The sequence below is a fragment of the Cryptosporidium ryanae genome (genome assembly GCF_009792415.1).
Source record: "Cryptosporidium ryanae isolate 45019 chromosome Unknown contig_24, whole genome shotgun sequence".
Taxonomy (NCBI): domain Eukaryota; phylum Apicomplexa; class Conoidasida; order Eucoccidiorida; family Cryptosporidiidae; genus Cryptosporidium; species Cryptosporidium ryanae.
The window spans coordinates 134,622-161,509 of record NW_027125549.1 but is presented as its reverse complement, the minus strand read 5'-3'; the positions used below and the strand labels follow the sequence as shown (position 1 = coordinate 161,509).

The 26,888-nt window shown below is 36.5% G+C and overlaps 14 protein-coding genes across 14 annotated transcripts; 6 read left to right on the top strand and 8 right to left on the bottom strand.

The window, feature by feature from the left end:
* Positions 1-103: 103 nt before the first annotated feature.
* On the bottom strand, positions 104-847 carry FG386_001468 (ring finger domain protein; the record flags this gene model as incomplete). The annotated part of the gene is made up of 1 exon (XM_067340861.1): positions 104-847. The coding sequence occupies one exon, from the start codon at positions 845-847 to the stop codon at positions 104-106; it is 744 nt and encodes a 247-aa protein (XP_067196779.1).
* Positions 848-1,708: 861 nt separating this feature from the next.
* Positions 1,709-4,711, top strand: FG386_001467 (uncharacterized protein; the record flags this gene model as incomplete). Its single annotated transcript, XM_067340860.1, has 1 exon — positions 1,709-4,711. One exon carries the CDS (start codon positions 1,709-1,711, stop codon positions 4,709-4,711), a length of 3,003 nt encoding a protein of 1,000 aa, XP_067196778.1.
* A 644-nt stretch (positions 4,712-5,355) lies between these two features.
* On the top strand, positions 5,356-6,588 carry FG386_001466 (uncharacterized protein; the record flags this gene model as incomplete). The annotated part of the gene is made up of 1 exon (XM_067340859.1): positions 5,356-6,588. One exon carries the CDS (start codon positions 5,356-5,358, stop codon positions 6,586-6,588), a length of 1,233 nt encoding a protein of 410 aa, XP_067196777.1.
* Positions 6,589-6,946: 358 nt separating this feature from the next.
* On the bottom strand, positions 6,947-7,513 carry FG386_001465 (uncharacterized protein; the record flags this gene model as incomplete). Its single annotated transcript, XM_067340858.1, has 1 exon — positions 6,947-7,513. One exon carries the CDS (start codon positions 7,511-7,513, stop codon positions 6,947-6,949), a length of 567 nt encoding a protein of 188 aa, XP_067196776.1.
* Positions 7,514-9,511: 1,998 nt separating this feature from the next.
* On the bottom strand, positions 9,512-11,353 carry FG386_001464 (cryptopsoridial mucin; the record flags this gene model as incomplete). Its single annotated transcript, XM_067340857.1, has 1 exon — positions 9,512-11,353. One exon carries the CDS (start codon positions 11,351-11,353, stop codon positions 9,512-9,514), a length of 1,842 nt encoding a protein of 613 aa, XP_067196775.1.
* A 1,753-nt stretch (positions 11,354-13,106) lies between these two features.
* FG386_001462 (uncharacterized protein) lies at positions 13,107-13,616 on the top strand (the record flags this gene model as incomplete). Its single annotated transcript, XM_067340855.1, has 1 exon — positions 13,107-13,616. The coding sequence occupies one exon, from the start codon at positions 13,107-13,109 to the stop codon at positions 13,614-13,616; it is 510 nt and encodes a 169-aa protein (XP_067196773.1).
* A 224-nt stretch (positions 13,617-13,840) lies between these two features.
* On the bottom strand, positions 13,841-14,953 carry FG386_001461 (uncharacterized protein; the record flags this gene model as incomplete). The annotated part of the gene is made up of 1 exon (XM_067340854.1): positions 13,841-14,953. The coding sequence occupies one exon, from the start codon at positions 14,951-14,953 to the stop codon at positions 13,841-13,843; it is 1,113 nt and encodes a 370-aa protein (XP_067196772.1).
* A 609-nt stretch (positions 14,954-15,562) lies between these two features.
* FG386_001460 (uncharacterized protein) lies at positions 15,563-16,042 on the top strand (the record flags this gene model as incomplete). The annotated part of the gene is made up of 2 exons (XM_067340853.1): positions 15,563-15,572; positions 15,660-16,042. The coding sequence occupies 2 exons, from the start codon at positions 15,563-15,565 to the stop codon at positions 16,040-16,042; spliced, it is 393 nt and encodes a 130-aa protein (XP_067196771.1).
* A 293-nt stretch (positions 16,043-16,335) lies between these two features.
* On the bottom strand, positions 16,336-18,393 carry FG386_001459 (Rf-A (OB fold protein); the record flags this gene model as incomplete). Its single annotated transcript, XM_067340852.1, has 1 exon — positions 16,336-18,393. The coding sequence occupies one exon, from the start codon at positions 18,391-18,393 to the stop codon at positions 16,336-16,338; it is 2,058 nt and encodes a 685-aa protein (XP_067196770.1).
* Positions 18,394-19,925: 1,532 nt separating this feature from the next.
* FG386_001458 (uncharacterized protein) lies at positions 19,926-20,816 on the top strand (the record flags this gene model as incomplete). Its single annotated transcript, XM_067340851.1, has 1 exon — positions 19,926-20,816. One exon carries the CDS (start codon positions 19,926-19,928, stop codon positions 20,814-20,816), a length of 891 nt encoding a protein of 296 aa, XP_067196769.1.
* Positions 20,817-20,974: 158 nt separating this feature from the next.
* FG386_001457 (abstrakt protein SF II helicase and Znknuckle C2HC) lies at positions 20,975-22,699 on the bottom strand (the record flags this gene model as incomplete). Its single annotated transcript, XM_067340850.1, has 1 exon — positions 20,975-22,699. One exon carries the CDS (start codon positions 22,697-22,699, stop codon positions 20,975-20,977), a length of 1,725 nt encoding a protein of 574 aa, XP_067196768.1.
* Positions 22,700-22,986: 287 nt separating this feature from the next.
* On the top strand, positions 22,987-24,279 carry FG386_001456 (SpoU superfamily; the record flags this gene model as incomplete). The annotated part of the gene is made up of 1 exon (XM_067340849.1): positions 22,987-24,279. The coding sequence occupies one exon, from the start codon at positions 22,987-22,989 to the stop codon at positions 24,277-24,279; it is 1,293 nt and encodes a 430-aa protein (XP_067196767.1).
* A 268-nt stretch (positions 24,280-24,547) lies between these two features.
* On the bottom strand, positions 24,548-24,943 carry FG386_001455 (U6 snRNA associated SM-like protein LSM5; the record flags this gene model as incomplete). Its single annotated transcript, XM_067340848.1, has 1 exon — positions 24,548-24,943. One exon carries the CDS (start codon positions 24,941-24,943, stop codon positions 24,548-24,550), a length of 396 nt encoding a protein of 131 aa, XP_067196766.1.
* Positions 24,944-25,422: 479 nt separating this feature from the next.
* Positions 25,423-26,127, bottom strand: FG386_001454 (uncharacterized protein; the record flags this gene model as incomplete). The annotated part of the gene is made up of 1 exon (XM_067340847.1): positions 25,423-26,127. One exon carries the CDS (start codon positions 26,125-26,127, stop codon positions 25,423-25,425), a length of 705 nt encoding a protein of 234 aa, XP_067196765.1.
* Positions 26,128-26,888: the final 761 nt, after the last annotated feature.

The window sequence follows — 26,888 nt, the reverse complement described above, 5'->3', positions numbered from 1 at the left end:
AATACCTAATCAATAAATTTAAATAAAACTACTTTCTTTCCATTAAGCTATTTAAAAATAAATAAATTAAACCTAAAATTACTCTAGCTATTACTTTCTATTTTTAATCCTCCCTTCCCATATAACCATTTGTATTATTATCACGAATATTACTATTATCAACGGTACTGTATTCATCGGAAATGTTCGGCTCACTAATCATAAATTCATTCAACACTTGTCTTCTGTGAATTCCGGTTAGTATCAAAAACTGAAGAATAAAAGTAATATAAACCCAAAGTGACAAAGTGATAATACTTTTGTTATCAGAAAAACTACCATTTAGAAACGCATATGTACATAAAAATAAAAGAAATAATCCATTCACCAATAAAGTTTTTATATTACAGGAGTGTAAATCACTATTTTCATTCTCTATTTGTCCCATATTATTTAAATTATTCCCCACATAATATGAATATATATTATTACCATATAATCTGTTAAATACCACCCTAAATGACGTCTGAAGAGTTCTATCTGTAAAAATAACCTCCATATCTCTTATCCTCTTCTCGTAACCATCGTCCTCAGAGTCTGAAATCTCTATATTCGCATAACCACTCCTACAAATTGTACACGCTCCTGTTTCTCTAAGTACTGCTTCACCTAAGATCATGCTCCTGAAAGCGGATAGTTTCCTTGAGCTGTCCCATCTAGCCCAACATTTATCGTGTACCAAGGAATAGCACTGAGTACAACATCTCTTTAATTTCTTTCTACTTGAATCTTCCAAACATATAAAACATGTGTCGTTTGTTGCGTTAATATCATTTTTTTCGTCTTCTATAATTACATAATTTGGCATTATTCTATCATTCAGGGATTCAAATGCAAATATATTTTAGGCATTAATTTATAAAATAAAGTTACCATTAAAACCACTCTTTCCCTTTTTTTTGTACTAACGAGTTCTATGTTCACTTATTTAACGTTGAAACTTATTATCTATATGCTTTATTGCGTTAAAATATGCCTCTTTGTTTCCGTATAGCCTAAACACTAATGCTTTTATTGATTTGATAATGCTTTCGATTTTAGTAACTGTATTCAGCACCCCTCCATTCAACAACTAATGTTTACCTTCTTTGACATTTATTTCCTATTTTAAAATGTAACTAAAGAGAATAAAGGATAAAAGTCTATTAACAATTTCTTCCCTTCAGCTCTTTCAAATATTCAAAACATTTTGTTTTTTATATTAACTATCTGCTAACTGCTATTCTAATCAAACCCGGCATTAAATGTGTATTTACACATAACCCCAAGCATGTACATATTTAACATTACAATATAATTACAAAAAGGCGGGTAATTCTGAATTTTTTTTTGGCTGCTTTATCATCCAGTACCCGTAAAGTACCATTTTAGGGAAGAAATAATTGTTTTATTTTTCACGAACACAACAAATGCACTAACCAAACGGTTTTGTGGTTAATTTAAGATATATATATCAACTCATGTTTAATAATATAAAAAGGTGTGAAGCAAAGTCACCATAAATACAGGAATACACAAGTGCTGAACAATGGTAATGCTAGGAATCGATTTTGTGTTTAATGCTCTTCACACAAATACGAATACTTTTGTAATACGAAAATTAGTTGTAATATTAGTACATCGTCTATATTCACACAAATATTACCTCAATTAATAAATAGAAACTGCAATGTGGGACCTTGAAAAAGACTGGAGTGATGATGATTCGTTTGGACTTGGTAACTCAAGGAGGGATAACACTTTAAAGTCAGAAAATAAGACTGTTATTGTCCGGGAAATAATTGGGAGCAGCAAATGTTTAAAAAATGCCAACTCTGAAAATAGCAAAATCATTGATGTTGATATTGGAAACGAGTTTGCAGTTGACAAAACAAACAACAGTTCAAAATTGGATGAACTATCATCTAGCAGTAAAGAAGACTCAACTAAAATTACTAATAAAAGGAAGAAGACAGAGTGCATTGACACCGATTTTTCTAAGAGTTCAGAGATAGATAGAGATTCGTGTGAAGGAAGTGCAAATAATTTGTTGGACAAGACATCTGTTGCAAACACATACAACTGTTTTAGCGACCGAAACACGGGTTATTTTGACTCAACATTTATTGACTTTGATGACTATTATACAACATTTGGGATGAATTCTTTGAAAATAGTTTATCATAATAGAAATGGAAGGAAAAAAACTTCTAAACACAAATTAAAAAACAAATCTAATAAGTTGTTTGTTGATTTAGTACAGGAAATAACTTCTTCCTTAAAAAGTGAAAATGGCAATTATATGGAAAAAGAAATATACAAATTCAATGGTGTATACGACTCCTCAAAGACATTCTTTATAAAAAGCTGGGATTCTGTTGATATACGGGACGACCTTGAGATGTGTTTAGACCTAAAAAACTTTTCACTATTCCAAGATAAATACGGAAAAAGTGATATTGAAATAATCGATATTGATCTTGATACTAAACTGAATAAAAACTTTTATTTGAATGAAACTGACTGTGATGATGTTAACTGTAGTAAATTGAGAGTAGAAAGAGAAATATTAACCAGAAAATACGTACCAAAATCGTGTTTGGATTTAGTAAATGATGAGAATACAGTCAGAAACATTTTAAGATGGATAAAACAATGGGATGAATACATATTTGGCAACGAAAAGAGAAAAAATGATGCATTAAAGGAATACAATTACAACTTTGACTTGAATTCAAAAATAGATGAGAACAAACTCCCCCCCCTAGTTCCAATATTATTAGTAGGAGGACCTTCAGGGTCAGGCAAAACGTGTATTGTAAATACACTAGCTAAACAGTGTGGATACGATATAAATCAAATTAAGGTATTTGACGAGAGAATAATTGACAATTTTGAGAATTCAATAAAAATGGGAATAAATTATTCTAAAATAAGCAACTACAACAAATCATCGAGTAACAAACCAAACATCATATTAATAGATGAATTAGATTCAATAGCAATGAGCTGCGGTAGTGCAAACAGCAATGACTTAAAACTTGGATCATCAAAAAAAAGAAACAAATTAGATTTTTTGGTAAAACTGCTTGATGATCACGCAAAAACAAGGGACGTGATAAATAGACCAATAATATGTATTTGTAATGATATACACAGCAAATCACTAAGGTTACTAAAGTCAAAAGTAACTACAATACTAGTTCAGAAACCACCAAAAGATAAACTAATTAAGCGTTTGCAAAGAATATGCAAATATGAGAAAATATTGTTTGAGGAAGATGAAATATTGAGCGAGATAATAAGAATACACGACTCTGATATTCGTTCTTGTTTGAATTCAATACAAATTATGTGCCAAAAAGAGTGTGAAAACACAATAAGCTCAAATAAAGGGGTAACTGGTTGTGTGAAAATATATTGGGAAGATTTAGAGGATTGCTGTTACACCAAAGACGCAGAACAGGATGCATCTTTATTCATAAAACTGTGTTTTGGACTAGAGAGTATAAATTCAGAATACAATCAGGAATGCGTTAATGGTAGTAACAAATTAAAAAGCGATTCTTTCACAAACGTTTTAAATTACGGGGATGAGACAATTCTAAATTTCGGACAAGGTCTAGTTGGATTATTAACCGAGAACATATATCGTTGCAATTTGATAAATGATTTTTATTTTGATTACATTAAAATAATACTTGATTCTGTATCAGAACACAATGTTATATCGTTAAAAACAAATACATTAATTCCATTTTTACAAACTTCTATCTTAGTTTCTAGAAAAATAATGGGTTTGCATTGCAATCAATTTAGGCATTTAGGCGTGTCAACATACACGTATTCTCAACAAGTTACCGTTCAAAACAATAATATATACAAAGATATATCTGATTCATCAATTGAGTCACTAAGGTCAAGCACTCTAACTTTAGATTTTAAGATTTACACATTACCTTCAATTTTGACTCACTTCAATGATATTAATTATCTCAAGTATTTATCCGTTTGGAAATCTACAAATACAATACCCAAACTGAAAAACATATTGAAAAATAAACTGGACTTAATTCAAGATAAAGAAGAGTTGAATTCTCTGTTGTTTCTTATGAACTTAATATCAAAAATGAAGTGTTACGGCTTTAAATTCTCAAAAGATAGCAATAATAAAAGCGACAGACGCCTTAAATACGAGAAAAAACAAGTTGACAGTGCAACCTCAACAGGCACCTACAACAGTTACTCCCAAATTGAGCCAAATATCTTCTCCCTTTACTCACTAAAGTGCCTAGCCAACTCAGTGAATACAGGTTACATTAGAAATCCGGCCTTTGAGTCTCTTAAACTCGGAAGTTTTATATATGATCGTGGCTACTACACCCTCATTAACCAGTTAATTGACTATTTTGGCGATGAAATAACCGCAAAAATGACAAACTTTGGTTTTAAGAACGGAGATAATGCAGCTAATGACTCAGTAAAGGATGACGTTGCTTTAAATTTAAAAAGTGACGTCTCCTCTATGCCTACGTTTGACCAACTCCTAATTTGTATAAAAAATTGCGAGAACAATAGGTATATTCCAAACATTAAAACGGAAAAGAAAGGATTCCACTGCATATATCAATTTAATGACGGATTCATAAATGCCGTTAAAATGGATGTTAAACTTTCCGATTTAATTTTTTAAAGAGAACTACGACACACACTAGGTGACTGTTCTATTCCACTTTGCGCGTTTTGTACGACTCACTCACTATCAAACTTGAAACATGGTTACAAATACAAGCAAAAACAGGCACACATAAGCTCTAATTAGTTATTTTTTTCCCTCCAAATACAACCGTTTTACTATTTATTCCAGTCCCTTTCTCTTGCAATCCATTTGCATGTTTTAAAATATGTTATGGCGCCACCTCAAATGGTGTAATTTAATTGTAACAATTTTGATCTAAAAACTGGGACGATAGAAATAAGCAAGTAAAAATAAATATAGGTGACTTTAGGGCCTCCCTTTTGCATTGTTTGTTTTGTTAAGATTGTTTTTAAGTAATAAGGTAAACTTTTGATCAAAGCAAAAGGAAAGTCAATCATAAGTTTAAAGGGGTTGGTTAGAGATAAGGAGTACAATAGGGAGTTTAAAACGTAAATACCAAAACAAAGACGAGAACGCAATTAGGATCTTCCTTTTCGTAAACTGGATCAGAAAAGTGAGAGAATTGTTACGCATCTATACTTTATTTTTCAGTTGACAGACGTTATTTGTAAACAGTTAAATGCAATAAAAGTAGAAACAAGTGAATACATTGGTGTTGCCATTGAGAAATTTAATTAATGAGAAAATTATATATAATAGGTATCGGTTTGACTTTAATATATGTGTTTGTGGCTTTATCGTTGCTCAACACAATAACTATAGTTTCTGCCTACTCACCAAACTATAGAGAGATAAAAGTGGTTAGAAGGAATATTCCGACAAGACCTGTTCCAAGCAGATATAGAGGTGAGTTGCTTACAAATGGAGATATTTTGTGGTATAAAAATATAAGAATGAGATCTGGAAATTGGAGTGGTTGGAGACCTGTAAGCGTGAACCAAGTTCCAACTAATTTGGTCAAGCAAATGGCAGCCAGGGTTTCAAAAATCAGACATAAATCACCAGTTGGGTCCAGAATGGAGATTAGAAGAGTTGTAGGATCCCCGGGGGGATTTGCTCAGGGGACTGCCACGCTACCTTTAGAACAAGAAGAATTTGAAACTGAGATACCTTCAGATCAACAATTAGAGCTCCCATCTCCTCAGATTCAAAAGGGACAAGAATATTCATGGGTAGAGCTTCCCTCTGAGTCGTCTCCGCTCACTATAATTCCAATGGAAAAGCAACAAGGAAGTCAAACAAGAGAATATAATTACCAAGTAGCTCAGGCCCGGAAAGTTCCAGGTATCCGAAAACAAGTGCCTTATCAGCAAGTTTCAACAAGGAGCATGCAGATTGCCAGACCTGAAAAACAATTATATGGAATGCAAGAAACTGAGGCTGATAAAAATGACATGGCAATGTACTTTGAAGACAAACAAATACCTTCACTGGAATCAATTACAGGCAAATCAGTTCCAGGTGGTGTCTTTTCGAAACTAGCACAAGGACTTAAGTCATTGACTCCCCACAATATTCCCACTCCTGCAATTGAATTTCCACAGAAAGGAGGATTTAGGGGAGGAATTCCAAGCGTGTCGGAATACGATCTGACCAGAATGCAATGGAAATTTTTCATTGGCATGTACAACCCAAGACTAGATAATGTGAGAGTAATAAGAAAAACACCACCACTTGGTTTGAAATTGTCTAAAACAGTGTCAGAATGCAGGAGAAATATGTATAATTCATTCATATCACAATATATATCTGTTTCTGGAATCAATTATTCAAAAAAATTAAAAAGAGAGATGATCTTATCAGTAGTTAGGGAAATTAAGCAGTGGTGTAACGGAATGATGACTAATTGGTACCACCAACTACAACAAATGGGATACAGGGTTCCAACTACAAAGGAGTTTATGCGTTAAACGTAAACAAACGTGTCTATAATAATTATGTATGAATATTTCTATTTCATTTCAGAACAACTATTATTATCAAGTAACAAGTGTTTATGCTATAACTTTTTGTTTTAATAAAATTATACTAACTATACCCTACATTCTTCATTTTCTTGCCTATATCGGTCTTGCTTTAGAATTCACATTTGCTTTTCACACATTAAACACTGCACTAACAGGCGTCACACTCACAGTTACCAAAAGCTATAACTAAATAAAAAATTTAAAACAAAACTGAAATATAGGTATTAACTTTTAAATATAAATCTATTCTCATTAAAAAAAGTGATATACAAATATATCTTTTCATCTATCTCTCACTTCATCAGAAAACACGTCCTTTGGACCTTTGCGATAATACTGATCTCGGAGTAATCTCTAAATTACTAATACCTGCTTTTTGTTGCGCCGTTGGAGCAGGAACATCATCCAATTTCGCCACTATTTTAATATTCCTGACTTTATCCCTGTTAGTCTTCCTATAACTAAAATTATCGTTCATATTTTTTCCGCCGACATTGTTGCTTCTTCTTATACCTACTGCTGCTCCCTCTCTTCCTCCTGTCCTCCCTCTTCTACTTCCTTCTCCAATTCGACCACCTCCAGTTCTTGTCCCCCTGATTCCTCCTCTTGTTTTGTCTCCGTTATCAGGTCTCACTGATTCGCTATTGAATCTGTTATTCCGTTTTTGTGAATTTTTAAATGTCCTCGACGAGTCACTTACTCTTTTTTTCCCTCTTGTACTGCTATTTGAAGGTCCTCTATTGCTTGTATTTCCACTCCTCAACCTCCTCTCCCTTTTAGTTTGTTTCACTATATCATCTAAACTGCTATTTATCAGTTTCTCTATATTGCTCTCTCCCTTCGACTTGCCTCTTGCACCTCCTTGCATCTTTCCTCGTATTATTATCAAGTTTACCTTTATTTATATTATTTATTTTGTCCTTATATTGAAATGAAAAGCACCGGCCCCACCGTGGTTGAACTATTCCTGTCCCTACTCTCGCTCTCACAAATCTTTACAACTACACTCTTTTTATTAATTATACGCCTTTCCTGTATTTATTATTCTGCTATTTTTATCCTCTATATAATGCTGTACAATACTATATATATATATATATATATATTTTTTTTTTTATTTATTATTTGTTTATATATATATATATATATATTTTATTTATTATTTGTTTATATATATATATATATATATATATATATGTATTTATGTATATGTATATTTACATTTAATGAATAGTACTCTATTTCCCACAACTTGTTATTCACCTAATTCAACTACCTACTCACCCTATTAATAGTTATTTGTTTATTCTGGAATTTCCCGCCTAGTATAAATTCACTGCCTAATTATTGCAAGAATAAACCAAAAAAGGAGAATGAATGTAAGTGTAATTATGTTTAAAAGTGTCTGACAACTATATATTAACTTTAGATTTTAGAATTTTATCTAAGATCTGAGTTTTCGTTTTTTTTTTATGTTAGTCCTTAACTTTGAAATTTCACACACGACAAGTTTCAATTGGAATGCAAATTCAAGCTAGGATTTGTTGCTTTTCCTTAATAAATGGAGTGTTCCAGTGACACATACATACAATAAGTGTCAATTTTATTGATATCAGTTTAAGAAAATAAGTCGAAGTTAGTACCCTAGATGCAGATTTAACAGTTCAATATTGTGATGTGAACAATGTGTTATAATTTATCTTGTTCGTATTTGTTCTTAATATAAGCGTCGTTTAATTTAAAATTAAGTGGTTAAGTTAAATTTGGTTTGGTAATTGACAGTAGATACGGATTTTTTCTCCACTAAACAAAATTTTCTCGAATATTCATTCACTCTTTTGGAGTAATCTTGTTCGCCCCTTATAATTATTTTGATTCGCGTTTCCTTACATTCCTACACTTCCTCTGCTTGAGTTAAATTCCCTGAATTTATCACGAAACCTCTAAACCCATGCATTAAAACATTGAGAACATAAGAATTCTGAACAAACTCCTTTGATTAAAATTCGATATATAAGTGATAAAGGTCAAGGTGCAAATAAATCCCTTTTATCTCCAAAGATGAAAGAGAAAAGATGAATAATAATATGAGTTAAAAAAGGGATATATTCAGAATACCATTGCTGATGTCACTTATAAAACCTATATTTTTCCCCCTCCCTCGATTATATTTATAATATGCATGTACATTTTAATTTAACCATAATTAACCATTACTAAATGTTTAAAAATAACTAATGTATTTCTAACATTCTAGTCACCGCAGTTTTCGCTATTTCCGTTTCCTCATTATACTATTTAGTTCCTCCAATAGGCTGAAAATGCATAAACGCACACACTATACTAGTGGGTATGAAACGTTCAAACTCTGCATGTATGTCCATAAAATCATATTATTTGGAGCCCAAAATATGAATGTGGTTATTTATTCACAATCCCCTCCCACTTTTCTCTTAGGTCAGACAGAGACAAGAGTGAATAATTCTAGTAGTTTTACAATGCATGATAAATAGTCTCGGCAGTAGTAGCAGTAGCAGCGGTTCATTGCATGGAACCCCCAGGTATAAACTCAAGGCTCATTATATACCAGTTTGTATAGGTAATACTAATATTCATTACGTAACAACGAATGCAACTCAAAACATTAAAAGAGTATATGTAAAAGAGAGAAAATCCATATTTACCGTAAAGTTAGATAATAAACAACCCACTCTTAGAGAAACCCAAGTACAACTAGATCAATGCACTTGTCTCACCTTTACCTTCTATCTAATGAAAACACAAAAGGACGTAAAGTTTAACTAACATGAGATAAAAATGAATACCACAATAATTAAACCTTAATATTTAAAAAATATACTACACGTTAATTTACAGTACCCTCATTTTTATTCTCACCCACTGGTCCTCTTAGTCTCCTCACTTTGATATTTTCTGCACTCAAACCCATTTCATTTAATTGTAATGCCAATTTATTCACAGCATTCTCTGTAGAGTTTCCAAAAGCCCTAAAAATAACAGGAATAGTCACGTTCTTAGTAATATTGTAAACAATGTACTCTGGAGATTGGAATGTCTCTGGTCCAAAAATGGATGTTTTGTTCTTTTCATCCAAACATTTTTTCATTTTATCATTACACAAGTCATGGAATGTGTAGTTTCCTATTCTCCTATACTCCAGTCTCAAATTGTTTCCGCTAGTTGGAATATTTTCTAATTTATATGCCATTAACGGAACTGTCTCGTTTGAAACTATGGCATCTATAACTCTTTTTGTAATAGTTTTTGTAACATTTTTTGATACAGAAGCCATGTACAAACTATCATCTCTGGTGTCGACACTTTTGTTTCTATTTTCGATTAGATTCACCATATTAGTAACTGTTTCTCTTGTTGGTATATATCCAACACTAGGAAGTTTACTTATAGGTGCCTCAAATACATGGTGGCCCAATGTACCGTTCCTCAAACCTTCCAATGTTGGACTTACTACTTTTTCGGTTTCTTGCTCGTAATTTAACTCCGGGTTTCTTAAACCTATCAACCTCAAGGCCTCCTCATTCTGCGGCTTCCTTTCTGGCAATGGTCTCACAACTGTTGCGTTCTCGAACATGCCTATTAATTCTCTCACTTTTGGTTGCACATTGTACAACTCCAAACATTCCTCACCACACTCCTCAAAGTTAAGATCTTCATTGCCCATTTTGTCATTATCTGGGTCTAATGGAGAATACAAACCCGGAGGCAAGTCAACATCTTCATTATCTAATCCGAAAGACGGTCTAGCAGTTGTAGTGGTGGTGGTGGTAGTAGTAGTGGTGGTAGTGGTGGTAGTGGTGGTAGTGGTGGTAGTGGTGGTAGTGGTGGTAGTGGTAGTAGTGGTAGTAGTGGTAGTGGTAGTAGTGGTAGTGGTAGTAGTGGTAGTGGTAGTAGTGGTAGTAGTGGTAGTGGTGGTGGTGGTGGTAGTGGTAGTAGTGGTAGTAGTGGTAGTGGTGGTGGTGGTGGTAGTGGTAGTAGTGGTAGTAGTGGTAGTGGTGGTGGTGGTGGTAGTAGTGGTAGTAGTGGTGGTGGTGGTGGTGGTGGTAGTAGTGGTAGTAGTGGTGGTGGTGGTAGTAGTCACTGGCAATTTTGTGGCAATGTTTCCCCAGTTTCCACCTGAAGAACCTCCTATAGGAATAATTGTAGTTACTTTTTCTTCATATGGAATAAGGATCCTTCTAACAACCAATCTTCTGAGGAAAACGGCACCGAATTCTGCACTTGAATTTCCACTATTTACGATGATAATGTCTCCCTTTCCACTCGGAGACGATAAAATGTCATTTAATGTAGTATCACCAAAATTAGCTTCATCAAGTATCATGATCTGACTTACATTACTTTTCAAGTAATCTTGTAATGAAGCATTGATTTCAAGGCCATGAATCTTGTAGTCATCGCTTACCAAGTCTTTGTCTTCAATAATAAATGAATCATTTGTGAAAAGTAATCCTTTTTCACCACCAAATATATGTTTACAACCAAGACATGAACTAAATCCAGGTATATCAGTTGTTAATAAACTCTTATTTTGTTGTAAACCATCATTTCCAGAACTATCAGCTAACCCTGGCTTAACAGTTAAAACCTCATTGGCTAAAACGGAGTTTAGCAATAACAGACAAAAGCAAATTAATTTATAAAGTGTACAATTCTTATATAACGTCATCTTATTATGTACTTCAATTACCAAAGGTAAATGATAAATGTCCAAACTACTGTTACCTTATATCTTATTCAACAGTTATTAGTACGTGTACAAATAAAAAAATGAGGTTGTTCGTCTATAGCGTTATTGCTATCTACTCTGTAAAAGTCGCAAATAAATTTGTTTTAAAGAAAATTATGTATACACACAAATCCCACCTTTCTTCTATAATTCATTTATTTCCCACCTTCAATTATCTATACCCACCTATTTTTCTTTTATATTTATCTCTATGTAACTCGCGATCACGGATACTAAAGAGACAAAGAGACACCGCGGTACCCATTTGTTTATGTATTCTATGTTTCTTTAAATTTACTAAGAGGTAAAATTGAAATTACATTAATAATAACAATAATACTTATTATATCACTACTACTATTCTTTTATTACCACTTTATTTTCTATAATAATGTGAAGGCGTATATCTAGACATCCAAATATATAATATATATATACATATATATATTATGTATATACAAGCACAATATATACATTGTATACATTTTTCACACTTGCATGTGAAACTTTCAAATTACTTTTTTCGTGTTTTATCTAAATGCCTTTCACATCAATGTTTTTCCCTTCAACCACAATTTATATATTTTCCTCTTTTTTGCTTTTAATTCTTCGATGTATGCGAATTATTACTTGAATTAATTTGACCGTATCCTTCCACAATTTCTTTCATCCGTCACCACCCAAAACTACTTTGCATTTAAAACCTATCACTCCACTTGCTCTTATTTAAAAAAGTTAACGACAACAGCTACATTATTTAATTCTTATTTCATTTGTGAGATGACTTAAATTTGTCCTCTATGCTTCTTTTCATCATTTTTCTAATGGTTGAAATAAGGCAGTTGGCACAATATGACTGAATAACAAATATAAAGCAAGGAAAACAAACAAACTGACAAATTAGAAATCACTCGATTACTATATGTATATTTATGTATGTTATACTCTTATATCTATTTAGTCCTCAAAGTATATGTGAAACGACGAATGAATAAAAGGGTATGGTGGAAAACAAGCCAATTACTCGATTATAAACATACTAAACATAAGATTAATAGTTCTGTTTTTCTTTTTGTGCGTTACACAGTAGTCTATTTCGCCTAGTCTTATTTTTCACGTACAAACTCCTTTTTTGAAGAATATACAAAATTTGTCCACGAGAAATACTTATTTTGAAACCAAACAAAACAATTACACGGATTCGCACTCAACTTCACACCGCAATTTGAACTGGCTTTAATTGTTCTAAACTCCAGAAATTTTCCTGTTTTACTGAGACGTGCAAAGAAGTATTTTAATTGTTTAATATTGCATGCTTACATGCTTAGTATGCAATTTGACTAGTAGTAATATATTGTGTTTTGGCGGCAAGACGGAGAAATAATTAAAACGAATGAAATTTACAGAAATATAGAGTAAACCTGTTTATTTAGTGGTCGGTTGTTTGTTTGGAATTTGCTCTCAGATACATAAAACTGTGACTGTTCTGGATTGAAAGATATATTGCTTTCTGCCTTAATGTTGTAATACACAGCTTTGAGCAGCATATCACTTTTGTTTATAATTAGTTAAATTTAAATTTACAATTAAAGGAGTACAGGTGTAAACTGAGGTCGTAGGATGTCTCGCTTCCATTAAACTTAAAGAATACCAAACAAGTGTACCTGATTTGCCGGTATAAAAAGGATAAAATATGGCTACTGTTGGCTTAGATTTGAGAAACGCCAAAAACAATGTTGAAGAAAGCAATGAATCTCCAGACGTCAAAACAAGAGTAATTAAAAGACAAATAGTTCCTGAAGAAATAAAAGAAAACGACATATATGTTACGAGGAAAAGGCCATTAATTGTTTACTATAACAGGGCAATAAAGTTGCTAACGACTACAACTTGCCACAATGCAATATATTCAGAAAGACTCGGTTGTAGAAGAAACAAGAAAATGATTCGAAGCAATAATAAGAAAAATCAAAACAGTGTTGTCATACATGGTATGGGTGCCTGCATAATGACGGCAATATGGTTGGCTCAGGATTTAAAATCCAATTTTGGAGACAAAATAAGTGTAGAAACTAACACTGGTACAATTAAAGTAACAGATGAACATGTGAATGAAGAGAGGGAATGGGAGTCATTTGAGAGAACAAGATACTTGAGCATCATTTCAATTAAAATTACTCTTAACTGTGTTAATTTTCAGTAACAAACAATAATTAATGTTTTTTTATATTTACGCATTTATAGTTTTCTGTAATTACTTTTGTTGTTTTGGTGTACAATTATTCACCTTTCTATTTATCCATAACACTAAACCTACCATAGCTTTTCCCGTTCAAACAAGTTTAGCCTTTTACTTTTAACTCCTAATACAAACACAAATGACGAGATCAGACCTCAAGTCGGGCGAAATCACTTGTGAGTAAAATACTATTGGTGTACTTCACTTGCGTCCCTGTTTATAATACCAATAGTCACTGTTATATCATCTGGTTTCCCACCAAAGAAATTTGAATAAAAGCAATTATCATGATTACTATCACCAATGTTGTTTCTGTTGCTCAAATAACTGTTGGTATTCGCATTATAATTAAAACCCTTAATATTTAATTCGCCTTTACCGCAACCAATGTTGCTGCTACTAGTACGCTTACCGTTGTTAAAAACCGTACTGGTAACAGTAATGTTGCAATCACCATTGCGGTTTAAAGAGCTTGAATTAGAACTTTTGCTTGGTAAAAATTCACCGATGCATACCGAGTATGGGGAAACATAACTCAAATTTAATGACGACCTCAAAGCCCTTTGACCAATTTTCTCGGCAATAATCTGAGGATCCAAGCCAAGATTATGTTCAAATATGTCAATAATCTGCTCGGTTGAAAGGTTATCCCAGAGACCATCTGTAGCCAAAATAATAGTATCGCCTATTTTAACATTCTCAAATACACTGTACTGGCCATCCTTTGGTTTGTCAAAACTCCCTGTTCCAAGTTGGTAAGGTATGTTAAAGTCGTGTTGTTGTATATCAGATTCATATATGACACTTCTCTCTGACATTCTATATATTAAACACTTTGAGTCGCCTAAATTAAAAACGTGAAGCTTGTTCGACGAATCCATAAGTACTATGCTCAATGTTGAACTGCCTATAAGCTTTGATGACTTTGTTTTCTCATAAGAATTATTTATAATTTCGATAAACTCCTCTTTCCCCATCTTCCTTTTACTACTTCTTATTAACTTCAAGTTCTCATCCACATTTCTAATCAATTCCCTACTATACATAGCTGAACTTATTCCCTGAGTTATCCAGCCCCCTACGCCGTCTGCAACGCATATATGATTCTTATCCACACAATAAGAATCCTCGTTGTCATATCCAGGAGGCTTTACTGGACTCCTTGAAGTGTATATTCCCGTTGAAAAAGCCAACTTACTCTTCTCACCAGATTCCTTGTTTTTGTGCCCCTTGAATCTACTCAAAAATCTATTCTGGTGAGATAAATGAAATGGATCCCCTATTACCGGAATGAACTTCATATTAAACCAACTTTAAGCTTTTGTCCAAGTACTTACTCTTTTGACAGCTATTTTCCTCGTTTCTAAACTTTGTAACTCGACTACCGCTCTTCTACATGAAAAGAACTACTCCTTAAACTTGCTTACTTAAGTCCTTCTACCTAAACTTCAACCTAAATACTTATCATTAAACTACCTTCAGAACAAATGTGCTCAAAAACCTGCACATGCATTTAAATATACATGCGTGCGTACATATATGTATGCTTAAAACGCCTGCCAACTACTTAAAATCCTATTTATTAAAATCACTCCACTCTCTGCTTAAATCTATTTATTTCATTTTCCCTCGTTATCTTGAAATTATCTATTTTATGCACAGGTATCTGTAATGGCGCCAAACCAGGTACTTTATGTAAGCTAATGTCCCGGCAAAACCCGTTTGAAATATATTTGTAAAAAAGGTAAACATACGCATTAATCCTATTTGGTTAACTGCCCCACCTTTACTTTTGTTCAAACAATAAATAGTTACGACGAGGTCGTAAAAGGGAGGCAAGACTAACATTAGGAGGGAGGAAGGAACATACCGGAAATATAATTCTCTTAAGGAAAAACTTGTAATTTGAAATGTCAACGGGTGCGTTTATACAAAACCTAGGCATATGCTTGGTTTGTTCAGCATATATTTAACATTTAATTTCCCTCGCCTCTCATTGTGTTTTAGATGACCAAGGCAGAGTGATTCGCGAGCAAATCTCGCAGTTGGAAAGAAAGCTCAAATTGTTGAACAGCAAAATATCTGAGCTTACTCAAGATAGCAAGGAACACGGTTTAGTATTAAATGCCTTTGAGAAAGTGGAACCTGAAAGAAGATGCTTTAGAGTGGTCGGGGGCGTTATGGTTGAAAGGAATGTGAAAACAATAAAGCCTGCTTTGGAGAAGGAGAAGGCTGCTTTGGACTCCGCGGTCACCGAACTTGAGAAACAATACGATTTAACAGAGTGCGAGCTTAAAAGCCTAATTGAGAAACTAAATAAACTGCCGTCCAATGTCGTTCCCACGCCGTCCTCTTCTTCATCTTCAGAAGTCAATGCGGTACCAAGCTGAGCCAAGCAAATTAAATCACTAGAATAAGAGCAACAACCAGATTAAGCACCCTGACATAGAGATTAATATATAAACTAAAATATTTACTATATTCACAAGCAAACTACTTTACCTATTGACGTCCAATACACTTTTCTCCCTTCGTTATCTGAACTTATAGTTGAAAAATGTACATTGCAGTTGCCTTGATATGTTAAATTAAGCGAAGCAGGATGGGAACACGACGGGCCTCATAGCCAACGCGTTATGAATCATCAGTTTTATGTTGAATGTCCACATCTAACCACTCTTTATTAGTAACCAAACTGAGTAAAACCCATCCCGACTTTGACAGTGGCGTTATTGCCATTTGAATTCGTACTCCTTGTTGTGGATGGTTCGGGAAGGCCACCGCTAACTCCCACACTGTCGTTTAAGTTATTCAGTTTATCGTAAATATATTCAATTTTCCTCCTGGCCTCCCTATTTAGTATTTCGGGAACAGACATATCTTCGGCACTAAAAATCCGATATTTAATTGTAAGCGAATCCTGGTAAAGTTCTTTTTTCCCGTTCAATTTAAACACCCACTCGCTGAATATTCTATCAGAAAACACGTCTTCTGTATTCTTGTCAGAATTCTCCTTCAACGATTCCAATCTTTCAACAGACAACCCCCCCATTATGGCCTCACCGTGTTCAGCAAAAGCAACAGCTCTTAATGTTCCCGTTGAATCCACTATATCGCAGCTTAAAATATACTTCTTAATTGGGTTTTCAATTGACTGCTGACAATTCGGACAGTGGTAGTTAGGTCCCATACTTGGATTACTGGCATTGTTTGTCACAGTCCTGTCTGATGAATACGGTAACACCAGGGAACTAATGCTGTTTTGGTCCTCAATCTCGGTGACTTTTCTTTTACAGTGCGGACAGCTGCTCCAGTAGTACTTACTGTCCCTTATGGATCTGATTGCCCCATACGCATGCACCCAAATCCCATTATCTGTTGTTTCGGATGATCCCCCCGCCCCAGAAGTGGCCAATGCAACAATCTCATCAATAGTATGTCGTTGGTTGAACGAATTGTTGTAGTTGTTTGATCCAGAAGTCGGGCTGTTAGACGAGAGTGAGACTACATTATTTTGAATTGCCGTTTGCCCACCGCTATTGTTAAACCACACTCTTAAGCCATTAGCATTTTCAATTCCAACGGGATTCCACTCTATTGATGAGTTTGAACCCAGCTTCAAACGAAATCCATTAAACTCTTCCACTATCGCATTTTTTACGGCGATCACTGGATTATTCAGTATCAGGTGCTCGTCCAACTGCGTTCTTTCGGACCATAGTGTCAAATCTATGCTGTGACCCGACTGGTCTATGATAGTCAGATCTCTCTTTTGTGTATCTGCGCCCGTTGACTTCACAGTTATCGTCGTTACCGGACCAGCCCTCAACAAAATGCCCAACAAATCCAGAGTTTGGCCCTTTGAATAAGTTCTTATATCAGATATCTTGACAAAGTTATAAGCCTTTCTCGGTATTCTCTCATCCTGCGGCATGCTCTGTATCTCGGCATCCTCGTTAAATACTATCTCAAACTCATGTCCTGTAGTGTTAAATCTAGTATTCGCCTCTTTTACGTCTCCTTTAGAAAAACTATAAACCTCACCCTCTCTTAAAAAATCATAAAACTTGTCCACTGCTTTAGTAAAACATGTTGCTCTTATTTCACTACCGTCCACATCGCAAATCTCAAAAGAGAAAACTTTTCCTTCTTTTGTTTTCGACGACGAAAACTTTCTAACATCGCTCTTGCTCACAACCCTTCCTATTATTTTCCACCTGTGAAGATACGACGTTATATTCTTTATTGGATAAACCGGGACATCCTGGTTCCTGGATACTGGTCCTTTTGACACATTACTGCCACCGCCGCTGGATAGATACGGCCCAGATCTAATCATATTCATGTTGCTCCCGGGTCCCGAAACTGGACCCGAGCTGCCATTTTGGTTGTTTGAAAAACTAGCACTGTTATTCATAGCCCCAGAATTGCAGTAACTGCCACTTGTGTTGGCAAACTGTCCATCGCCGTTGCAACTCTCATTACTACTCAACGTCCCATTCTGAAGACTCGCGTTGCTGTTTGTTTGATTTTGAACCGCTCTGCTCTCAGACGAGGTACTTGTTTTTCCAGATCCCATATGTGGGTGTGGCACTGCTTTTCCAATTGAAGAAAAACCCGACCAGTGTCCAATCTTTTCAAATTGAATCACTGTTACTAGTTTTGTCGAGTGTATCTCGTTTAAAGAAAATTTTAATATTTTAATCATATCTCCCGGTTGCAACTGCGTTGCATCTGGCATTACAAGCCTTATGCTCAACGGCGAACCATTATCAAATAAATTCGAACCTGCATCTGTCACGTGCACCCTGAAATCAATGAGTCATTCATCTCAACGATATTATGTTCATTAAATGACCCCCTTGTATTTTAAAAGTCCAGCCCTGTCCTGTTCAAATCGTCGCTTTTCCCAGACTCTGCCTTATGTTCCATCAACACCTGACAGCAAAAAGGGATGATTTGCTTGTTACTAGACTATTAAAATACAGAGGACGCCAAACTCACTCAAAACTTCAAACTCAACTTACAGTGCTCTGGGTCCCGAACGAATCAAGTTTATGGCCAATACAACCACCACAGACCCACCTTGAGATGCTGTTCCTGAAAGAAGTTGGTCACAAACCCCTCTTTGGAGTTCTTGTGGATACTCAACCATCTATTTAGTCTCCTATTTTTGTGTTCCTTCCTCTTAATTTATGTCGTTAAGTCGCCCTGTAACTATGCAGTATAAACGACAACCGTTTATTTGCCTTTTTATAAATGTTAAATATTTTATTAGTCGTATACACCTCACAAAACAAGCTTATTCCCGCCTAATCGCCTGTAAATGCAAGTACGAAAATCAATTGATTGTCCACCCCACTAAATGTGGTATTATGCGGAAAATCTAAATGTTATAATTAAATGAATATTCTTTTATTTATTTTGCTCAAGTAATTGACAGCTCAGACTCTGAATCGGCTTCGATTTCTCTAGTTTCCTGTATCTCTCTTTCCTCAGTCTCCAGCGGGTGCGCTCCACCTTTTTTCCCTGGAGGTGTTCCTTTATTTCCCCTTCCCCCTCTACTAAACGAGAGTAAATATGGCCTTTCCGTTCAATTTTCTCCAATCAAAGCAGTGACTCACAGTATTTACATTACTCTAGGCTTCCTTTCACTAAAATCCCGAAAGACGTCCGCACTCATGCACCAGAGGGCCACATAGCTTATTGTATTTGTGTAATTACCATGCCGGTATATGAGGAAATGTGCAAAATGCATGTGTAATTCCTGATTTGCTTAAAGCATGCAACTTGCATGCGTGCGCCCGGTTATTCTCAGCCTCGATTTTAAGACAAAAAGCACATCTAGGTAGAAACAACAGGCTTTGCCCAAAATGTTGCTGTAGGTTTAGGAACAAGTGGCGGAAACGCGTACACGACCTGAACAATGAGTCGTTCAGCTCTATCTGTTTTGAGACTGAACTTAAATCAATCACAAAACACATAAATAGCGGGCAGCAAACCCCTTAAAAGGAAGAAAGGCAACTGGCCGGTCGTTTTCAGTGTTGCTGGATGGAAGTAATCTCAATTCTAAAAGCAAAAGGGTCAGGTCTGTTTGTTCAGTCCTGAGTGCTAAATGCTGCTTTAACATAACACCCAGCAGCGCCCTGGATATATTAGATGTCATGTTCACATTTACAAACAAGTAAAGCAACCGGGAAAAAAGGCGCCGCACTTATCTGTACAGTCATTGCAGTAATATGGATAAAATATAAAAACAGCAACTCAGGTGAAATGGGCGAGAAGACTCATTATAGGAAGGAAATTTCAAGACTGGCAAGGGAGAACACGGCATACAGAGATCTGCTTTTGGGAACAAGCAAGTTAGTTTTGGTTCTTTGTACGAACCTACACCTCTCTCCGGGAGTAACGCTGACTTCATATTTATATACATATAAGTTTTGGTCAAAATATGATATTTTGGAGACAGATAGAAAGTTCGTAGCAGCAGCAGCAGTGCTGTTGGCCTGGAAATCAAGGGAGGATATAGAACCAACGAGAAGCAGCAGAAAACTTCCGGAATTATCTAGATTTTTATATAGAATAATTAAAGCAAGCTCAGCTTCTCAAGCAAATAGAAATACAAGTCAGCGTGATTTGTCTTCGAGCTCTTGGATATACAAAAGCTCAGGGAGGGAGTACAATTACTTCATGGAACAGATAAAAACATACGAATTTGCGCTATTGAGAGCCATTAATTTCGAGATAACCCACTTAGAATTGCCATTTGGATACATAGAAAAGTACACAAGAATACTGCTTTACTCGTCAAAACTGAAGGAAAGTGAACAAGAGGAAATCAAAGAGGAGGGCGAGGAAGAGGGCGAGGAAAGATATGAATACGAGTCTTTGAAGATATTTAGAATTCTATCAATGTCTATTTGTTTGGATCTGTACAGACTCCCAAACGCGTGCATGAAATACAAGACCTCAGAGGTATCTTTGTGTTCCGTTTGGCACGCAGGCATTATTCTGTCCTTGCCATTTGCCTACGAGAACACTAGATGCAATAATTACTCGTGGATTAAAAAGATGTCTCCTGACTTTAATATAGAAAGAGTTATTAATTGTATGAACGACTGTTCGAGGATAATCCTTTGGCTGTCCAGTAGCGACTCTGCCTGAGGTGAGAGAATGCCATATGTGCAATATTCTATAATATAATTAACGGTAATGGCAAGAAACAAGACCAAAATTCCGCCGTTTCAAGCATAAATAATACGACTTTTAGAGCAATAAAGTATTTTTAGTTTTTCGCTTTGCTTTTAATATAAACCCTTAGTTTACCAGTCCTCTCTATTAGAACTTGTGTATCTTGCTCCAAGAGATATAGGATCTCTTTGTCCTCCGGATTGCGTTCTTCTCTGCAACTCCAAAAGTTTAGGACACTGAGCGATTCTGTGTCCAAGTCCACCACAATACGCACAACCTCTGACACCGCCAATTTCCTGAAGAGAGGTGTTCGTCGCTTCAAATTGTTCTAAAAACGGTGGAATAACTTGATTTGCTTCAATTAACAGTGCTTTCAAATCACATAGTAGAGTCTCTGGAAGAGAATTGTCAATGAATGTCGTAGATACACCAATTGAATCACCCCTTCCTGTACGTCCTATTCTATGCACGTAGTTTTCAATCTCCCTAGGCATGTCAAAGTTAATTACGTGTTGTACATTTGGAAAATCAAGTCCTTTTGAAGCCACGTCTGTTCCAACAAGAACGTCTACTGTCCCGTCTCTGAAACTTTCTACCGAGTTAGTTCTTTGTTCCTGAGTAAGCCCTCCATGAATAGCAGAAACTTTAACCCCCTTAATAAGAAGATACTCATTAATATCGTCAACGTCCTTTTTGTTTTCGCTAAATATCAAAACCCTAGGGGCTGTCTTTTGCAAACTATTTAATAGACTTGGAATTCTGCACTCCTGTCTAACATATTCTACCTCCTGAATAACTCTTAAATTTGCTGCGCCTGCCCTGCCTACATTAACTACTATTGGATTTATAAGAGCCGTTTGCGCGAATTCTTGGGTTTTTCTAGGCATAGTAGCTGAGAACAACACCGTTTGCCTTCTTTCATAAAAACTGTCGAATATAAATCTAACGTGCTCTTCGAAACCTGATTCAGTTAATCTATCCGCTTCGTCCATGCAAAAATATCTACACTGTTGAAGCGTTATTTTTCTTCTCTTTAAAAGATCGGCCAAACGTCCTGGCGTAGCCACCAGAATGTGCAATCCCTCTTTAAAATAAGCACCTAACTGGTCCGTTATATTATCCCCCCCTATAAAACATGCAGTTCTTAGTCTTGGAAACACCTGTTCATCTTTATTGTCACTGTTATCTCTACTGTAAAAATACGACAAAAACTCGTCGGTTATTCTCTTAGTCTGAACTGCTAGTTCCCTAGAAGGGCAAAGCACCAAAGCATGAGGACCTTCCATCCCCTTAAACGGTAAACTGAGCTCTGCCTCGAAGGAGAACATTATCATCGGTAGTATAAAAACTATCGTTTTACCACTTCCGGTAAATGCTATTCCTATTAAGTCTCTACCCTGCAATATAACAGGCAACCCCTGCATCTGTATTTGCGAGGGTTTGACTATTCCTTTGTCGCTCAAGCCCTGTATTATCTCCTTTGGGAATCCCATGTCCTTGAATGTAAGTATAGGTGGTGGAATGTCCGTTCCGTTCACATCTATTAACAATTGCGATCTCAAACTCTGGCACTCTGACTCTGTGAGCCTTGCGTACTTTTTTGGAATTTTCCACGATGTTTTCACCTCTCCAGAGTAAATCACGTTCTTTGCAATCTCGTGTACGGCCCTCAAAGGTCCGGAAAGCGACTGATTTACCGCCGCTATTAGCTGTTCCTCCTCCCTTTTCAGGGTTTCTAACCTGTGAAGAGGATTTAACCTCTTTCTTTTCTCCTCCTCCTCTCTTATGGATGCAGATATAGAGAACAAGGACCTTTTTTTGTTGAAGTCTGCATCCTTCCCACTTTCTTCCTCCATCTCAAGCGTTCTCACCGGTGTTGAAGTCCTTTATCATCACCTCCTCTGACAAGGAAGTCTAGCTGTCGCTTACAACTCAAAAAAGGCGAATAAAAGAGCAATTTCTCCTGTTTTCGCAACCTTTCTTTATTTTCCCAAGGCCACATTTAATCATGTGGCGCCAAACTGCTATCTGGGCCTGACATTACCTGTCGCGATCCTGACTGTTAAAGTGAAGGAGAGGATAGCACAGCCAAAAGCTGAGGATTCATGAATTCCTTCCCGGACTTATTTTCCTATTTGCCCGAATGAGCAACCTTAAGGAGACAATTAAGAGGGGCAAGTACAGGAGTAAGAGCAAATTAAGGAGTGAAATCTCAGGCAATAAGGGAATTGGTGACGTAAAAATTGGCGTAAATACAAGGGAGAGCATTTTAAACAAAATTCCTTTTTCTGGAAGCCCCATAAACTCGACCTTAAGCGTTGCGGTTCCGGCTTCAATAGCAGGTAATGCCCAGTCCTTTGAGCTCAGGGCCTATTTGGTGGGTCAAATAGCCAGAACTTTGACTGTATTTGGGGTAAATGAGGTGATTATATACGAAGACAAGTCAAAGGACGTGCAGGAAAACGGCGGAAGGACCATCAGCAGCAGCACTCTGACTAAAAATGGTAACGGCGAGACGATCAAATCCGACTCTAATTTTGCTTGTTCTAAATGGATGGAATTTTTTGTAAAGAATCTGCGTTACTTGGAAACCCCACAATACCTTAGAAAGAGTCTTTTTGGCTTTGATAATGACTTAAAGTACGCAGGCTTGCAGAATCCACTGGATGCTCCTCATCATATGAGAATATCTGAATGGATACCTTATCGTCAAGGAGCAGTGGTTTCAGGGCCGAAATTGTACAAAGGTGAGGTATCTAAAGAGCATAAAAACAACGGTTCTTGGGTAAATTGCGGACTCCCGTCTGAAGTTTGGGTGAGCACAACAGGATTGGCAGCAAACCAGAGAGTAACGGTGAGAATGTCAAAGGAATCTGGGGATTTACACAAAGCTTTATGTGATGAGTTCAATTCGAAGGGCAGATACTCTAGTATAAAGTCTTATTTCACTGGTAAAGTTGTTGAGGATAGCAAACCACTTAAAAAAGGGATTTACTGGGGCTACAAAGTAAGACCTGCAAAATCTCTAAGAGAAGCAATGTATGGTTCTGAATACGAAGACGGATATGACCTTATTATTGGTACTTCAGAAAGAGGAGACCCCGTAGATAAGGGTTTTAAATTTCGGTCTGCAACTGGAGAAACAGAAACTGATAACAATGGTTTATATAGGCATATCTTGATCGTGTTTGGTGGTCTTGGGGGTTTAGAGGATGTTTTGGGAGATCCACAGTGCTGTCTTGAGGACGGGAAAAACAAAAATAGGCACTTTAGAGATGACCCGTCGTCTCTTTTTGATATGTACATTAACATCTGCCCCGAACAAAAATCGAGAACTATAAGGACAGAAGAAGCCTTGGGACTGACACTGGCTTTACTCAGACCTCATATTATCGAGAACAACAACAAAATCGGACAAAGCAACGCGTCAGTTTAGTTAATATTTCCGTTTGCTGTACGCGTTGCACGGGCAAATCCGAGATCGAACTTAACTGAACGTATATAACAAGTTAGCAGTCAACTAGATATCCTGTGAGAAACTAAGTATAATATCAATAATTTGATTTAACCACTATAGTTTTATATTTTGCTTTTGACTTGATATACAAAATTAATTCGGATTGCATACTTAATATTTTGATAAAATAAAAATAAATACACACTTATTCTGAGAGTCAGTTAGTCACTAAAGTGATCCACACTTTCTATATTTCAAAGTTGTTTGGATCACCACCCGGAACCAGCATCGCAATATTATTTCCACTTAGTAATATAGTATCTAAACGATTAATGAGAACTCTTTTGAGTTTCTTCTCTTCACTTCCATCAGAAACACGTTCGTTGTCGTCCAAATCTTCTGATTTAAACCCATATTCCTCCACGTCATCTAAAACCATGTTTACGTACTCATCAAATCCCTGCAACGTTCCGCTAAACTCCCTGTCGCCTTTCATTATCACATAAATCCTATTTCCGATGCATCTGTCGATGAGTGCTAGAGGTAATATTGTGTTTCCGGTACCACTATTGCTGTTGTTTGCGCTTCCTCTCTGGGACTCGTTTTCCTCTTGTTTTAGTCCAGCCGCTGGTGCTCGAGTCATTTCCCCATAAACTGTCGCCATATTGCAATTCGAGTGTAAGGTGCACTTGGTCGCTACTGCGCCTTTGGTTTAGCTAAAACTTGCCAGATCTAGCTATATAGTGGCTGCCAATAAGTGCGAATATTTATTTCAATCCGCCTGTGGTACGCCTTCTCTCATATGTAAATTGTTTTTCCTGTTTCAAAACAAGCTATCAGGCCTTTGCCGCCACCCGCCTGCCAAATTCCAAGTAAGCGGCACCTGTCCATTTGAATATAACTAGGTAGCAGGTAGATCAAAGAAAAAGATATTGCGGATTCTCGGACAATGAAACAATATTTATACAGCAAAGATGCTAAAAAGTACGCAGCATCCATTTAAGGTGACAACACATCGCATTTGTCTGCTTGATTACTTCGAGCGCGCGGACTCTATTTAAGCCAATTACAAGTCTCGTTTTTGCAGTAACGAGAGAACGTTGTAATGGCATGTTAGGGATTTCAACCGTAGCGACCTTCTCCCAGCCTTTTGATCCTTTCCTCCATTGAGATGCCTGAATCAGACTTTCTTTCCCCATTACCGCCTTCGCGCTCTATATCTACATTAAGGATTTGTGTGTCGAGAGTCCTGCCTAAATCCCTCGTTTTCATCGCGCTATTTTTACCTTTGCATTTGTCCTGCTCAATGGATTCGCGTATTTCCTCGTAGATTCTTTCGGCGAGCTCGTCCTCGTCCTCAAACCCCGGGTCGTTTCCCAGAGCAACGTCAATGGACTCGTTTATAATCTCACCCTTAACCTCAAACTTGTCCGCCTCCCTCGCATAGCTTTTCAAGACCGTCTGGATGCTCGAAAGTTCCGTCAGTTCATTCACTTTACCCATTACACTATTTAAGTTGGAAAGCGTATTGTTAACTTGAATTTGGCTCTTAACAGAAGTTAGTCTCAACTCCGCAGCCATCAACTGGCTTCTAGCAAGGTTTAACTTTTCCATTTGCCTTCTAACCTTTAGTGTGTCCTTGCTGAATATTTTCGCCGATTCCGTGTATCCCTTTTCGATGGCCGCTTTGATTTCCCTTTGCAGCCTTAACTCCTCTTTTTGGAGCTTCTGTATTTCCCTGTCCACCTCCCTTATTGCCTTTGATATGGCCCTCTTGTTTTTGTCCAGCTCCTCGCCTATATCAACCCTGCTCCACAAAAGTCCCATATTTATCGGTGTGGGTTATCCTCGCCGGATAATGCCCATACAGCACCGCCAAAACGAAGAGGCTCCACTACTCCGCCTCCCTCGCTGTGACTCTTTTCTCTAGCCCCTCTTTATCCTCGTTCTTCTTCTATTTCCCTTTCTTTCCGCTTCCCCTTTATACATCACCCGTCTGCCCCATACCTATTTCGGCATTAATTCCTATCTACCCGCCTAACCTTGTATATGTGCAATTTCCACCCTAAATACTTTTGCATGCACCATAAAAAATAAACGGACTCACGAAAACCTTTCTGCGCCGACTTAGGGCCGGAGCACCGCGTGCACAGGCTTGAACATCCCACTTTTCGTCTCATATTGCCACAAACGGAAGTTGGCTTCGCTCTTTTTGCCATCCGTTCCATGAGCAAAATGGCGATACGGCAAATGCTTAATTGCTCAACTTGGTGTGCTGTCACCAGGAGAGCCTCTCGACCAGCATTTTACTGTGCCAGATAAAGCATGATTACATACCCAACGCTTTTCTCCGGTGCTACTCCCTTTCGCCTTCCCTCGGCGTGTATGCATCCAAAAAGCAACCCGCTGACTGGCATAACGAAGACCAACTGCACTAAATGTGACATCTAAATATAGTTTATGCTCGTTTGCGAGCATAAACTATCACAAATTGATTCTGGATGCAAATTCACGTATGCTTTTTTCCCGGTCTGAAACGCTTTTGTTTTTTTGAATGAAACGTGAATTGAAGGCGAGTTACTGAAAGA